The sequence below is a fragment of the Triticum aestivum genome, chromosome 6A, assembly GCF_018294505.1.
Source record: "Triticum aestivum cultivar Chinese Spring chromosome 6A, IWGSC CS RefSeq v2.1, whole genome shotgun sequence".
NCBI classification, from domain to species: Eukaryota; Viridiplantae; Streptophyta; class Magnoliopsida; order Poales; family Poaceae; genus Triticum; species Triticum aestivum.
In genome coordinates this window covers 126,305,537-126,320,949 of record NC_057809.1, presented here as the reverse complement: position 1 = coordinate 126,320,949, position 15,413 = coordinate 126,305,537, and the positions used below count along the sequence as shown (strand labels likewise).

At 47.0% G+C, this 15,413-nt stretch overlaps 1 protein-coding gene across 2 annotated transcripts; it reads left to right on the top strand.

Moving 5' to 3' along the window:
* The first annotated feature begins 647 nt into the window (after positions 1-647).
* Positions 648-5,922, top strand: LOC123132457 (homeobox protein knotted-1-like 2). Of its 2 annotated transcripts, none has more exons than XM_044552249.1 (6): positions 648-1,111; positions 1,774-1,894; positions 4,691-4,881; positions 4,993-5,124; positions 5,206-5,342; positions 5,443-5,922. In XM_044552249.1, the coding sequence occupies exons 1-6, from the start codon at positions 812-814 to the stop codon at positions 5,444-5,446; spliced, it is 885 nt and encodes a 294-aa protein (XP_044408184.1). In that variant the 5' UTR covers positions 648-811; the 3' UTR covers positions 5,447-5,922. The 2 variants fall into 2 exon arrangements, with proteins under 2 accessions (XP_044408184.1, XP_044408183.1); XM_044552248.1 differs by having other exon boundaries at positions 673-1,111; positions 5,432-5,922.
* Positions 5,923-15,413: the final 9,491 nt, after the last annotated feature.

Here is a 15,413-nt window from a genome sequence, read left to right as displayed (position 1 = left end):
CTAAGAGAAAAAAAAGATAGGATTGGAGTGGGATGCAGTGGGTGGTTGAGGCGTGGAACACTTTAGATAAGAGCGAGAGAGACCGGAACGAAAACATTTGCTCTGAAAAATTAGGACACCGAACTATCTCAAAATGTGACGTGGCCACTCTTCCTGGTCAATATTCATGCAAACAATCCAACGATTATTACAACACTCGACCGAAATACTTAAGATCTGACTTTAGTTTTTTATCGATCCGAAAATACAATACGAGTTCCAAAACTTCTAAAGGTGTTTTCTCCATGGATTTTTGTACATTCAATATCTCATTTATTAATTATTCCCTCCATAAACTAATATAAGAATGTTTAGAATACTAGTGATCTAGATGTTTTTATATTAATTTATAGAGGGAGTAGCTTATTAATGATCTCCTGGCTTGTCTGAATTTACTTCAATCTAGTAAAGGTATTTTTTTCCATGGAATTTTTTAATAGTAATTTGGTCTCCACGCCGGCCAGCAGCTGTATCTCCTCGTCGGTATCGACGCCGTAGGGTTCACGTCTCTGCAGTCCACACCTCACATACTTTGACGAGCTCGTCGTCTCGCCCGCTCGCGGACAGTCGTCAGCCGCGACAAGGACGCCAACCCACCCTGCCATCCGTCATCCACTCCGCCCGTCCCTCCCACCCCCACCAACCAAAACCCACAACCGCCGAGGTCGTTGCGCATCCCCTCCCCCCCGAGCGCCTCCGCCCCCACCCCCGCCCCCGCCTCCGCCTGCCCCCCTCCCCCTCGCCACCCGACGACGCGGCGACGGAGGGCTCGATGTCGTTCCACTACCCGGACCACGGGCTCGCGATGGACGCGGCGGCGGCCGCCGCCTCGTCGCCAAACCCTAGCTTCTCACCCGGCGGCGGCGGCGGGGAGAGGGAGAAGGCGGCCATCGCGGCCCACCCGCTGTACGAGCGGCTCCTGGAGGCCCACGTCGCCTGCCTCCGCGTCGCCACCCCCGTCGACCAGCTCCCCCGCATCGACGCGCAGATCGCGGCCCGCCCGCCCCCGCTCGCCGCCGCCGCCGCGGCCGCGGGCGGGCCCTCCGGTGGCGAGGAGCTCGACCTCTTCATGGTACCTATGGCTTTCGCGCCCCTGCCTGTTTTTTCCCGCGTTGCCGCTGGGTGCCGTACATGTCTTCTGTATATGCTTCGTGTGAACAATAGGAATTAGGAATAGGGAGAAATTGGGATAAGTTTTGCATAGGTTTTGAGTAGGGCTAGTGATGGATTTATGATGTGCTCCTTATGGTGAACTTGGGAGGGTCGATCTGACTAGAGACTGCTGGTTATTGTAACAACGATGCTGGAATAGCCTTATCAATTTGTTTGTATGAATGAGAAATGAAACCAAAGCAGATACAGTATATATTCTACGCTAAGGTTCATCGATATAGTGGCACCATACTTGTTGAAGTAGTATAGATACGCCATGGGTCATTGGTGGGCCTTTTTGTGGTATTAACAGCTTATTTGGCACACCTGAAATGTCATACTAGTGTACCTGCTCGCCTGTATGAATTGCCCATTTCTGTCTTTACTTTGATCTTCTTTAGTAGTGCCCTTACGGCTACTGATCATCTAAAATGCTTTTATGTCGCATGACTAGAATTTCCTTTACTTTTCTGAAACTTTTATATCTTCTAAGAAATGAATATGTTGCTTACATCTAGCATAATGTTTTTTTCTATGTACAATCCTTCTTATGGGTTCTAATTATCCTTCATTGGCTTGTAGACACATTATGTATTGCTTCTCTGTTCATTTAAAGAACAACTCCAGCAGCATGTACGTGTTCATGCAATGGAAGCAGTGATGGGTTGTTGGGAGCTTGAACAATCCTTACAAAGTCTAACAGGTAAATGAAAGCATTTATCTATGTATATTGCTCGAGCAGAGTAGCAGAAATTCTCCAGTATATAGTATGTAGTTATTTATAATGTGGAAACCAAAAAGCGTGGTGGCTGAAGTGAAAAGTGAAAGAAAAATGGATATCAGACGGATAACATAATTAAAATTTAAAAAGGTTTCACACTGTAAACTTTGAGCGATAGGATTAACTGATTTAAGGAATTTCCAACTATCATAGGCCTACCTTTGATGCTTATGAGCTTCCATTGTATGTTATTATACTTGTATTCCTTACGATCCAAGAAAGGACCTGGTTCCACTATCTTACCGATAACGGTGCAGAGATCCAGTGCAAAAACAGAAAACAAAAGTAGTTCAGCTACCGCCCTAACACTAGCAGCACTAGAGGTTCGATCTAGATTTACAGCCAGAGAGGCATAAAGCACCAAGGGCTGCAAAAACGGCACTCCAGCCAACACCGTGTACAAAAGATGCCTAACACCTAAGCCAACCAGCAACTTTCAGGATCATGAACAGCAAGAGCGAGCATCCATCAAAACACTCTCGGTCATCAAGTGCACCATGAGAAGGATCACACGACCATCTCCTTCAGCAGGCCCAGGATGAGTAATATGCAGGTTTTCACCTCCAGCTTCATGCACACCATCATCATGCGGGGCAGGCGCTTGAAGATGCAGTGCCACCGCCCCCATTCCTAGGGCTGCTCGATCATCGGCATTTTGAAGACCTGCCCAATACAACAGGAAATATCACAACTGCACGAGTAGCAAATTATTTCCGCTGGTGATCTAATTAATTTTTTATTTTAAAACAAGCTCTATCTAAGCTGCACATATCCCAGCATAATGCTGCAAGGCCAACAATCTGGATCTTCTGATTGGCAGGAAGATTTCTGGGTATCCACCAAAAATACTTTGAGAAACACCAGGCCTGCCCCTGCACCAATCCATCTGCTCCAAACACCACATGCATTTAGAAGCAGGCCAGCCAAAGTACAAGCGGTGATGCTCTCATGTTGAGGACAAACGCCACACAGAGGGTCCCCTGCCCATGGCCTTATTACCATGTTGTCATTGGTTACTATGGGATTATGCCAGATCAGCCAGAACCAAATTTTTAATCTTTTCTGGAATTTTGGCTTTTCAAAGATGCTTAAATGTCAATCAGGACCATAGTCTGATACGTGCTTATAGACAGTGAACTTGCCAGCTTGGCCTTAGGGATGCAAGCAGACGGCGTCTGCATGTCCTCGACCGTCCGCGAACAGAAAGTTTGCACTAACACGGTTATTAAAGTAATGAAGATTAGTGCAATTTTTGTTTCGCGGACGCCGCTTGCATACATGTCCAGCAGGGTACAGCTGCATTTTCGTTCAGAGCCACCCTGAGCTCAGTTCGCAGTACTGCAGCCTGTCCTTGCAAATGTCCCCCCAACCATCTCCTAAAGTTACATTGCCACCCTCTTATCTGCCCTTTGCCTGACACTGCATCCAAGATCATTACTGATTGCAAACAGGTGGATTGTTTTGGCTCAGAAGCCTGTAGCCGTGCCAAGTATATATCCCAGAAGCCAGTCTGCCTTTCATTACCTATTTTCATAACTCCGCTAAGCAGATACCAAGATATGTCATTTACCAAATCAGCCGAACATGCTGTATCAGCAGCACTTCTAGCAACCTGTCAAATCCTAGATTGTAATTGCTTTAATTCTTTCTCAAAATCTCCTGCCACATCCCTTCACTTTTCGCTAAATTCCACCTCCACCTACACAACAGGCCGATATTGAATTCATCAGATGTGGTACTAGCCCAACAAATAAATCATTTTCCTGTGCCAGCTGAACTTTATGCAGGCAACTTGCAGCAAAATTAAAGAGAAAAGGAGACCCCTTCCCCCCTCCCCGCCTTACCTCTTTACAGCTGCCAAAATGACATTAAGTTACACTCAAAGTACCATTCATGACCACAGATATGACCATATGTTATTATACTTACGCCCTGCGTTTCAAATTATAAAACGCCTTGGAATTTGCAGAGGCAATTACTAGTGAATTGGTACTTTTAATTAAGGAGAAGGGAAGGTTGATAAATGAGGGAAACAACGAAAACATCAGTAAATTAACATGCACGTCTTATTATTGTAAAAATAGGCAGGAAAATCGTTGTCCTTACAATTACTATATAAAGGCTTTGTCCTTACAATACAATATAAAGGGTGTATCTTCTTAGGTATACTAGCTAGTGCACATGTGGAAGCCACATTACTTAATCTACTTAAGTTATTTATGAAATCAAGACCCATTCATGAAATAGATATCAACAGTTAGTCTGGATTTGTTTAACATGCATTAAGTATCGAGCATATTTGGGAGGGAACTTTTAATCTGTTCTGATGAATGAATGATTAGGATGCTCTGGTCTGCCTGCCAAAGTCTTCTTTCCCATAACTTAAATTTGACCTATGCTTGTATGTTTTTCGGCTTTCCGTTTTGTGTGCCTTTGTGGGCCACAGATGGCATAATTTTACTGTCATGTTCGAGGTTTCAGCAACAGTTTTTATCAATCACAGCTTCAGTCACAGGGCTGACTATGTATATAAGAATTCACTTTGCATACCTTAATGTTTTGGAACTTAATCTGCGCATTTCTTAAGATGGTTTAGTCTTTCAGATGTTTATATGTTTTACAATTAGAACACATGTTTTTTGAGGATAAGGAAGTGTTGATTATCAGAAATAGAATACATGGGAAACTGAGTTGTGCTTCTGTGGATTGATCCTGCAGGGGCATCTCCTGGTGAAGGCACTGGGGCGACTATGTCTGATGATGAAGATAACCAAGTGGATAGTGAGGCCAACATGTTTGATGGAAACGATGGGTCAGATGGTATGGGCTTTGGTCCCCTGATATTGACCGAGGGTGAACGGTCTTTGATTGAACGTGTTCGACATGAGCTGAAGAGTGAGCTTAAACAGGTAATAACATTGCAGCCTAAAAAGTGCTTCATTGCATCATTCATGGCTGAAGAGTGACCATCATGTTTGACGGGAACATTTCGTTGACTAACAAAAACTTCCTACCTCTAGGGGTACAAAGAAAAGCTGGTTGATATCAGGGAGGAGATCATGCGCAAGAGGAGAGCTGGTAAACTTCCCGGGGATACTGCAGCTACATTGAAAGCCTGGTGGCAAGCTCATTCCAAGTGGCCGTACCCTACCGTACGTGACACTACCATTTCCAAGCTTCATCTTGCTATTAGTTTCTGTCCATGACGAACAATTCCTGCCTGACCCATCCAGGAAGACGACAAGGCTCGCCTGGTGCAGGAGACGGGGTTACAACTGAAGCAGATTAACAATTGGTTCATCAACCAACGCAAAAGGAACTGGCACAGCAGCAACACAGCTTCCTCTAGCGAAAAGACCAAGAAGAAAAGGTAGCATACGGGAAAAGTCATATTTTTCCTTATCCTTGACAACCTTGCACATTCTTGTTTATGGCTTCCTTCTATGCATGTAAAAAAAGAAACGTTACAGGTAATGACGGCACGGAGCAATCGTGGTAGACCGGGTCCCAGATGAAACAAACTAGATGTAAACTATACTTTTATCATGAAGATTGCTGCAGTATATTCTCTCCCTCTCCTCTTTCTTTCTGGTGGGGCAACTAGATACGAAGACGACCCGTTCACAAGCAAGTTCAAAGGCAAAGAAGGTATCAATAATAGTTGACCAAAGGTGGTAGCGACTCCGGATGTACAGTGTGAGTGTTTTGCTGATGTAATTTGTGTAAGCCTGTGTTGTATAACCGAGGAACGGAAGGGGGCATTGTGTTGGTGTATGTACTTGTATATTCGATTCATCATGTAACAATATGTTAGACAGACACGGATTGGGTGTTCTGTGGGTGTGATGCACGGTGTGGCATGGTCTGGAACGAAACCGTTTTGTTTGAGATGTATTGGAAGTGTGGAAGGCTAAGTTATGCAGTAGTATTTGTAAGCTCATGCATACGGATGATAACTTGCACGACTAAGTTATGCAGTAGTATTTGTAAGCTCACATATACGGATGATAACTTGCATATGTACCTGTGAATGTGGTGGCTCTGCTCAGTGGTTCATCCGTTCTGCCTTGAGGTGACATTACATGTAAATAAGAGTAGTATATGTAGTTTTGTGGATTGAGTTGTCTTGTGTTGATTAACCAAACTGAATGTGTAACCACTGGTTAAAACAATATATGTTTGTGTTTGGACTTTGGATTGTCAAACGCAACACTTTGCTGGGTTCTGGGAGGCAGCAGATACGGCCAGACAAGCTTATACTGCAACAACGCATGATATCCTACCTGGAGTACAGCGCAAGCTAATACTGCAACGTCTGCTTAAAGAACTTGCCATTAAAAACATTTGCAAATGCCATGCTCTCAGGGAAGGTTTGCTGGCTATGGCGGTTTCTAAATAATTTCGACCGTTAAAACCGACCAAACTAAATCCCAAGCTTCTTGTCGACATTGCCCTGATCCATTGCGAAGAAGCGAAGTAGAATCGTCGGATTCCGCCATTCTGGCGTCCATTGCAAGCGCAAGGGCATCACATTTCTTAGTTTAGACGGAGTAGATACAAGGTCTAGTAAGAAATTTCAATGAAGCAATCCCTATCATGAACGGGAGGCTAAAATACGGATGCTCATAATCTTGTTGATTTTAGAGCCCCCCGGGGACACGCATTGTCCCTTTTTACTCATTGATTGAAGCTTAATAAAGTGTGTTGGCCTAAGAAAAAATAAACTAAACCTCTCGATTCACTGGAACCCCTAAGTAACTGCATTCTTTTTGTCGTAAAAAAAAGAAACAGCATTCTTCCGTCTAAACTAAGAAACAGTATTAAGGTGGAAAAAAATGCACCCGATATAAAGACAAAAGCATCACGACGTTTACAACCAATCACATATATCAACACTATTCATGAAAACACTAACATTATTCATACTATTTTTTTATTCATAAAACCACACACACACTCTCTTCCAACACAGAGTTATTTACCCAAAACCATCACACTTGAGGCTAGGGTAACAGGACCAGATTTGAGCCAGGTCACAAAAAACCACCAACTATGTGCCTAATGACTAACGAAGAGCACTGACTGTCTGATAAGCTCACGAAAACAGTAAAACTGACAAGTTGGACCCACCTGCCAGGCTGACGTGGCGTGCTTGTGTGGACAATATGCTGAGTCGGACGAGGGTCCCACCTGTAAATAACTCAAGTGTTTATCTTTTTTCCATTTTCCTTTTTCTCCTGGGCATTTTCCTCCTGGACATTTCAACAAACAGGTAATGTGCGTGTACCGACATCCATGCACTGCACACCGCCAGCGCCGCTCGCTGCCCTTGCTAGCCGGCGGTCACCCAAGACCTGGCCTCACTCGTGCTCACGGCCCCTGCCCGGAGGCCTTAGCCGTGCTCGTGCTCGCGGCGCCCGCCCATTGGCCTTGGCCGCGCCCGTGCTCGCGGTGACAGCCAAAGGCCCTGGTCGGGGGTGCTCCGTGGTGGAGCGTGCTGGTCACGTCCGTGCTCGCGGCGCGGCCCTTGCCGCGCGCGCCGTCAAGGAGCACCATGGCCACGGCCACGCTCGCGGCGGTGCCCCGTGGTGGCTTCCCAGACCGAAGCGTGCCGACAACCTTTGGACCCAGAGAGGTGCTCGGCATCGAGACGCCCCCCAGCACGCGCGGCCGCGCCTTTGACTCTGACGCAGGTGAAGCCCTCCGCGTCGCGGCGCGGCCCTGGACGGCTAGCCGCAGCGGCTCGGCAGTGGTCTGGGTGGCGGGGCGGACAAGAGCTGGAGGTGCGGCTGGGGTTGGATCCCGCCCGGGGCAGTGGCTTGTGGCGGCGGGTTGTAGGTGGCTGGGGCGGCGGACGGTAGGTCGCTAGGGCGGCGGGGAGGCTCTCTGGTGGTGGCGTGGCTCGCCGGGTAAGGCTCCGACGGCGGCGCTGGATATGGCTGGATTGGTGGGGAAGAAGGTGCTTGGGGGAGAGAGAGAGAGGCCGACAGGTGGGCCTTTCGCCACCTCAGCAAATTTATCCATGTAGACATGCCACATCGGCCCGACAGGTGAGTCCCACATGTCGGTTTCGCTGTTTTCGCGGCTAAATCAGCCCGTCAGTGCTCCATGTTACGTATTAGGCTCAGAACCGGTGGTTTTTTGTGACCTGACTCAAATCTGGTACCGACCTGTTACCCTAGCCTCAAATGTAATGATTTTAGGTAAATAACTCTCCAACACATCGCACATGACCACACATCACCACACGGATACGCCAACACCCCGACCGAGACGAGCCTCGTCGTACGAACGGCACCACTGCGAAGCGAATCTACCGTACGCTCCAACATTCACAGCGGCCGCCCTCCCGGCAAACCAGCGCGTATCGGCACGGCGCGGCGCCGGGGACCAGTTCGCGTCGTCGATCTGCACGCCGTGCCTGCTCCTCATCAGGCGGATGAGCGCGTCGGCGGCGCCCTCCGCAGCGCACACGTCGCGGGCCACGGCCCCGGCCACCCCCCACCCGCAGCACGGTCCTGCACCAAGGGTGGCACCGCAGGGGGGACCATGGTCTGCACGGTGGCCAGGTACCCGTCCGACAGCCACTGCGTCGCGTACGCCGCCGGCGAGCCGCCGACCTGCCGGACGACCTCGGCCAGCATGAGGCGGCGCGGGATCCGGACCACGACACCTGCTTGCCCTACACATTGAACCGGTCGGCTACTCGTCAAACAAACTAATACCATAATATTATAAACTACTACTAGTACGAAATGCAAGCAGACATTCTCTGTTCACAGCGCACTGTATGTACTACACACGGACGAACGGCGGGGAACGGACTGACTCTCTCTAGTCGTTTTCCCCCTAACCCTAAAACCTCTGGCGGCGCTGGAGGCGATTAGGGTTTGGACGTGGAAACAGCCTTCGTCTCGTGATCTATCGCCGGTGCGAGAGATCCGTCGAGGGGGAGTACTTGCGCATGGCAGGATCCACCTCTGCGGCGGGGGCGGCGCCGGAGAGCGACCCTCTCGCGGGCCGCGCGGCCAGGAAACAACTGGAGGAAGCTCTAGCGAAACTTGATATCTCCGAGGAAGAGGCTACTCCTTTAATACTTGATGATCGCATCGAGGATGGACCGGGAAAGTGGTTGTTGGCTGGTAAGGTGCTACACCGTAATCAACTCCATATACAGACTATCACCAACGCCCTGCGCCCGACATAGGGAAATCCACGAGGTCTTCAGTTCAGATCTGCCGGGATTAACATCTTTGTGGCAGAGTTTGAGAACCAGAGAGATAGGGGTCGTGTTTGGGGGGGATCCCCATGGCATATCAATAAGAATGCGGTGGTGCTAGCGGAATTTGATGACTGCATGAGGCCGGATGAGGTGAAGTTTGATAAGTTGCAAGTATGGGCTAGGGTTGTTAACCTACCATACAATTTGCGTGATGAGGCATGGTGGAAACCAATAGCTCAACAGATAGACAAGAACGCTCTTTCAGTTAAATTTGACCACAATGGTGGGTTTCTGCGAGCGAGAATTTCCATCGATGTTGCAAAGCCGGTCAGGCGTTGGATCTTGATAGACTCTGCCAGGAGGAAGAAGGTAGATATGTACGATATCCGGTATGAAAATATACCTTACTTCTGTTTCTCCTGTGGTAGGTTAGGGCACTCAGACTTGTATTGCCCAACTCCTGGTTCTAGGGACGAGAAGGGAGAGCTCCCGTTCGGCCCAAAATTACGAGCTCCTGACGACTCCCGAAAGTCACTGAGTAGTGATAATTCTTCTAAGGATCCACAGAAGGGTGACAGCAATAAGCCAACGACTAGAAACTCAAGCACCAATAAGGAGCCGGGGAAGAGGTTATTTCCCCGATTAAGCACAAGCCTCCACCAAAGAGGAAAGATGCTCCGAACCAAGTATATAGACCGGTGGTGAAAACCTTGTTGCTCACAGATGGGGAACCGAGTACAGCCAATGGAGGTGATACTGTTGGCAAGGATGGTGAGACTTCTGCTAGCAATGAAGTGGAAGGTGATGACTTTGTACGGGACCCAAAGAAAAAGAAGCCCACTCCAGAGAATTCGGCAGAGACCGCGCCGCGGTCCTGCCCGATATAATGACATGCTTGAGCTGAAACTTCCGGGGGCTTGGGAACCCCGAGGCGGTTCGCGAGCTTCGCAGTATAGTGAAGCTAGAAGGACCCACTCTTCTCTTTGTGATTGAAACGAAAATTCCAGCTAAAAGAGTTGAGGCTTTGAAGTTTACCCTCGGTTTTGGAGGGTGTTTTGCAGTCGACAGTGTCGGCCTAGGTGGTGGCATTGGTCTGTTTTGGTCACGTGATGTGACTGTTGAGTTGAAAAATTTCAGCAAGTGTCACATTGATGTGGTGGTTCATAGTAACAATCAGAGTGCTTCGGTATGGAGGTTTACTGGTTTTTACGGGGCGCCGAGAGCTTCAGATCGTGGTGAAAGCTGGCAGCTCCTGCGCACTCTCTTTGCTATACCCCATGTAGCATGACTGTGTATGGGGGATTTTAATGAAACTCTCTATGCATCCGAACACTTTAGCAGAAGAGCAAGATCGGAAACACACATGAGAGCGTTTCGGACTGTTATGGATGAGGTTTCCATGCAAGATTTAGGCTGGTCAGGTACACTATATACGTGGGACAACCAGCAAGCAGGTGCAGCAAATGTAAAGGCACGCCTAGACCGAGCTTTTGGGAATGAAGATTTTTAGCAACTTTTTCAACATATACGGGTCAGACATCTCCCCTCTGTTGAGTCTGATCACTGTTTTGTCGTAGCTGAGATTAAGGATATGCTATCTTACGGGCCACGGGCTAAGAGACAGTTTCGTTTTGAGAATGTTTGGCAGACGCATTCGGATTACGATCGCCTGGTATGTGATACTTGGCGGGGAATTCAACACACGCCAGGGCTCCAGGGGATTGCATCGGCCTTGGGGTCCCTCCAGTCTATTCTTGAGCCATGGGGTTCAAAGGAATTTGGTTGCTTGGCACGCACGGTCAGGAAACTTCAAAAGAGATTAGACCGCATCAGGTGCTCTACCATGGGGGTGGGACCAACAGATGAGGAGAAAAATACTGTAAAGAAGCTGAAGGAAGCGCTATACCAAGAGGAGGTGTGGCTTTCTTTAGACCTTCCAAGCCGCATGGAGAGCTGGGAATAGAACCTCCGGTTCCTCCCTGGTTGAGCTGCATGTGGGCCTCGTATTGGCTCCCGGCCTGCGCCTTTCTAGCCATCAGATCAAGCTTGGAGCGATCATAGCCATTGGTTTAGCCATACAAAAATCTCTAGCGCTTTTCCTATACATCCACTCATCACGTCCTGCGGCTCCATCACCACTCTTTACATGGAGTTGCTCGTCTGACTGTGACACAGGCTTCACAGCACGCAGGTCTCACGGGCATGCTTTTATTTTTGGCTTCCGAATTCAAATTTTATATCTTTCGAAGGGAAAGTTCAAATTAGGTCTTGTTTCATATTCGTGTTTCTCGTGACGAGGGCTTTCAAATAAGATCCATTTAAAATACATTTTGATTAATTTTGAAAATAAATGTTAAGTTTCAACTCTTGAAACTTAGTACGCACGAAGAATAAAATTATGGTTTTTTTGCCTACGACCAACAAAAAAGTTGTCTTAAAAAATTAAAACTTGATAAAAGTGAGTGAGAAATTCACAAGTATTGGATAACAAATCGTAAGTTTCAATGGCCGAAACTTAAAATTATCGTGCCCTCGTGTGGGATACAACTACTTTGCAAATCGCGAGGCAATCAAGTGACCGGCTGGGACTTGGTAGGTGCATGCCTCGGCACTTGCGTGCCCCTGCGAATTTGCCGACCGACCACGCTCCCTTCACTACCTTCCTTGATGTCCTATCTATTACGTGTGCTTTCTCTCATGTCAAGGGATTTTCGTCGGGTCTTAAAAAGCAATTGGTACATATATTCGTAGTTGAAAGAGCGCCACATCAAGTCAGCGAAGAATATAGAAGGTCAAAGACACATTCACAACCTCTACTCCAAGAAAAAACTTAGGTTCCTCTGCCTCCCCTAGGTCCGACTCGTCTTCGATGGCCCTAGGGCCATGGAGGCACTATGGACCCCAGCCCTTGCCGGTTGGAGTGATCTTGCTCTGTTTGTTTTGTTAATTCGTTTAGGATTTGGGTCATGCTCACGAAGACGAGGTGGCAGCGGCTCCTTAAAAAAGGAACAAGGTTCTCCCAGCTTAGAACTCGTTCTGGTGATGCATTTAGCGTTGTCAGAGGGCGTGTGGAGGTGTGTTTCCGATGGATCTTGCGGGATTCGGTCAGTGCTAGTCTTTGGTGGATTCATTTGGATCCAATTTTTGTTCGTCTTCATTCGTGTGTGTATAGGTTGGATCCTTTCAATTTGATCTATACATATTTTCATCGGTGACGGTTGCTGTCCTGATGCGCTGGTCCTCTGAGATCTTAGCATGACTACTTCCCGACTGTCTACTATATTAAATTTGGCCGGGCTTCGGTGAGGGAGAGGTGATGACTGTTGCGCGTATTTGGCTGTAGTTGTTGCTAGATGGTCTATGGATATGAATGCAATTTTTTTATTTCTGTATTCTTTGTACTCCCATGGCATGATGAATATATCAAAAGTTTTCTTGCGAAAAGAATATATTATAGAACACAAGTCAAAAAGGAGAAATGATATACTCAGGCTCTGGCCCCGTAAGGGCCTATTTGAACCTCTCTCAGATTCTCCAAATCTCCAAATCCAGCTTTCCTCGATAGTGTCCAACTCTGCCTGGTGATCAGAAATCGTTTGACACGATTGATAATTTCTCTCAGTGACACATGTGATAAGCAATCTAAACTATTTAAAAAAAAAATCTCCCAGTGCCGTGGCCCAACTGGGAGGCTATTGAAACATTTGTTCTAGCATGGCTTCGTGAAACGTTTTCTTTTGTGGTGGCATTTTAGTTGTGAATATGGCCAACTCTCGGTTCTTGTTTTGCTGGAGCTAGGTTTTGTGGGCTTATCGTTTTTACACCGTGGGTTGGCTTAGCTTCTTGGGTTTAACTTCTTAGAGTTTACATGGTCGGGCTGACTCCAATCGTGGAGTTTGTGGAGCCAGGAGTTAGAATCCGAATATGTCGAATTCATGGGTTATAACCCCAATTCGATGATCATTCCTGTGTATCCTCGAACAATGTCGCATCTAGAGAATTTGACAAAGCTTGGGCACACCGCTAGCTAAAATACTTCATTTGGTTTATAACAAGTATCAGATATTTGAATAAAGTCATACGCAATATACTCACAGTTTTTCTATATATCGTAGATATAAAAAAATATGTGAGATACATAATTGTAATGCTCGTGCAGTTGATGCTAGCTAAATTCTTGATCGAGAATTTGTCTTCTTGGGACGAATTTCCATGAGAGGAGCCGTTGCTTTGTCTTATGCGCTTGCAGTTTGTCACTAATCACTATCATCCATTGGAGTCATGGCCTGACCAAAGGCCTGGATGTACATCTCTCTTGCATGTCTCTCCGCCAGGCCGAATTCAGCTAGGGCACAACTGCGTCCATCTCGCTGTAGGCAGTCGCGAGTCATGACTCGTATCACGCAAAGCAACAAGCGAGCAAAGGTAGCCAACGATTGATTGATCAATCCCCCTCCTGCCTGTCTTCACGAGCAGTGTTGGCCTATTGTAGCCCATGTAAAAAATGACTAAATTGGCTTATAACCTCACTGATTGATGTAAGGGAGAAAAGCAAAAAAAAAAAGCCCAAAGATGGCGCAATTAAATCCTTGGTTTTTAGTGCTTTTAAAGATTTCCACTGCTTTGAAAAGTCATTGACCTTCAAGGAAAAGTCATTGACCTTCAAAGGACGTGGCGGCATTGAGCTTGGGCACGTGCCTTGGGGGCAATGATAGTATCAGAGATTTCCTAATTTGTCTTTTGAAATGGGTGCCCTAGGTCGATGGTGTTCTTGTTGAAGTATAAATACATAGCCCATCTTTCCCTATCAGCTTGCTCTTGGATGAACTGACTTGTGCGTGCAGTTTTATATGGTATTAGAGCCAAGCGGTTTTGAGTTCAAGATCCGACCGATGCAATTTAACAATAAAAAAAGTTACACTCATTTTCGGTCCACGTTTAGGCCCGGGGAGCCACACGTGAGGGGAAGTGTTGAAGTATAAATGCATAGCCCACCTTTCCCTATCAGTTTAGCTTTTGGGTGAACTCGCTGGCGCGTGCAGTTCTACACTCCCTCAGTCCAGTACTTGACTCCTTTGGGCCTGCAAGCTTTCCTCAAACGGGGTGTCTCTAGCTTGGGCTTAAGTGATCTTACTTCTTGTCGACAATTCCTTATCAATATCTGTAATCTAGAGCCATCATTAGCGTTGGGTATATAATATAAATAAAGATTTAAAATAACATGTAGGGTCGATCCATGTTTGGCAAAGAACAGAACATTACACTTAGGAGGGGCTAAATGCATAAACACAATGAAGTTAACTGTAAACATAATCAAATACAATATTGATTTGTTTGGTTAGAAAGTGCAGCAGTGATCAATTCCAAAGTGGTCGTGGCAGTAGCGATCTTCACCTTAGAGACACGTGCTTATGCAAGCTTAGGTAGGAGGGGCAACGATAGTGAGACGCAAGTTGCTTCTGCAAAAGACAACCGCCGGCTGTGGTGGTCGCGACATGGAGGTGGCCACACTCTTCTTTTGACTCTATTGTCATCTTCCTCCTCCTACCTCTGCCTCGCCACCATCCACCTCATGTCCACCACCATGTGCAACCGCATCCCCACCAGATGCATCACTTATGAATTTGCCGACCCTGATACACTGACCGACACTGGCACTGCCAGTGCCACCGACGTAGCAGCTGGACTGCATGAGCGACCTTGTTGGTTTTGCCGAAGCCAAAGGCGGAGCCTTGGCCACTGTTGTCATGCAAGGTTGGGCGCCGATCGACGGCTTTCGGCACGTACCCGTGGTTGGATGCGATGTCTCTGGCGGTGCCATGTTGAAAGTGCATATAGCTCCTAAGTATGGTTTTAGTAATTGATGACAATCTCTATGGAATAATGCTTTTGTCGAGATATATTTGAAAAATTACTCTATAGATGGCACCTTAAGGGTATTAGATGGATGCCATAAAGGCGAAGATATGCTTTAAGCTTTGGTATTGAATGACAATTCCGATGGGGGCATAAAGTCCTTTGAGTTTTACATGAATAAATGTTCTATAGTGATGCATGAAGCATATAAGAAAAAGGGTTTCTTCCCTCTTTGTATTACAAAGCAACCAACTTCGATACAACCAACGATAGGTGCTAGGGCGAAAGCAGCACAATCACGCCCAAAAGAAACGAAAGAGAAAACAAAAAAAGAAACAAATGCAAACAACAATGGATCAACGA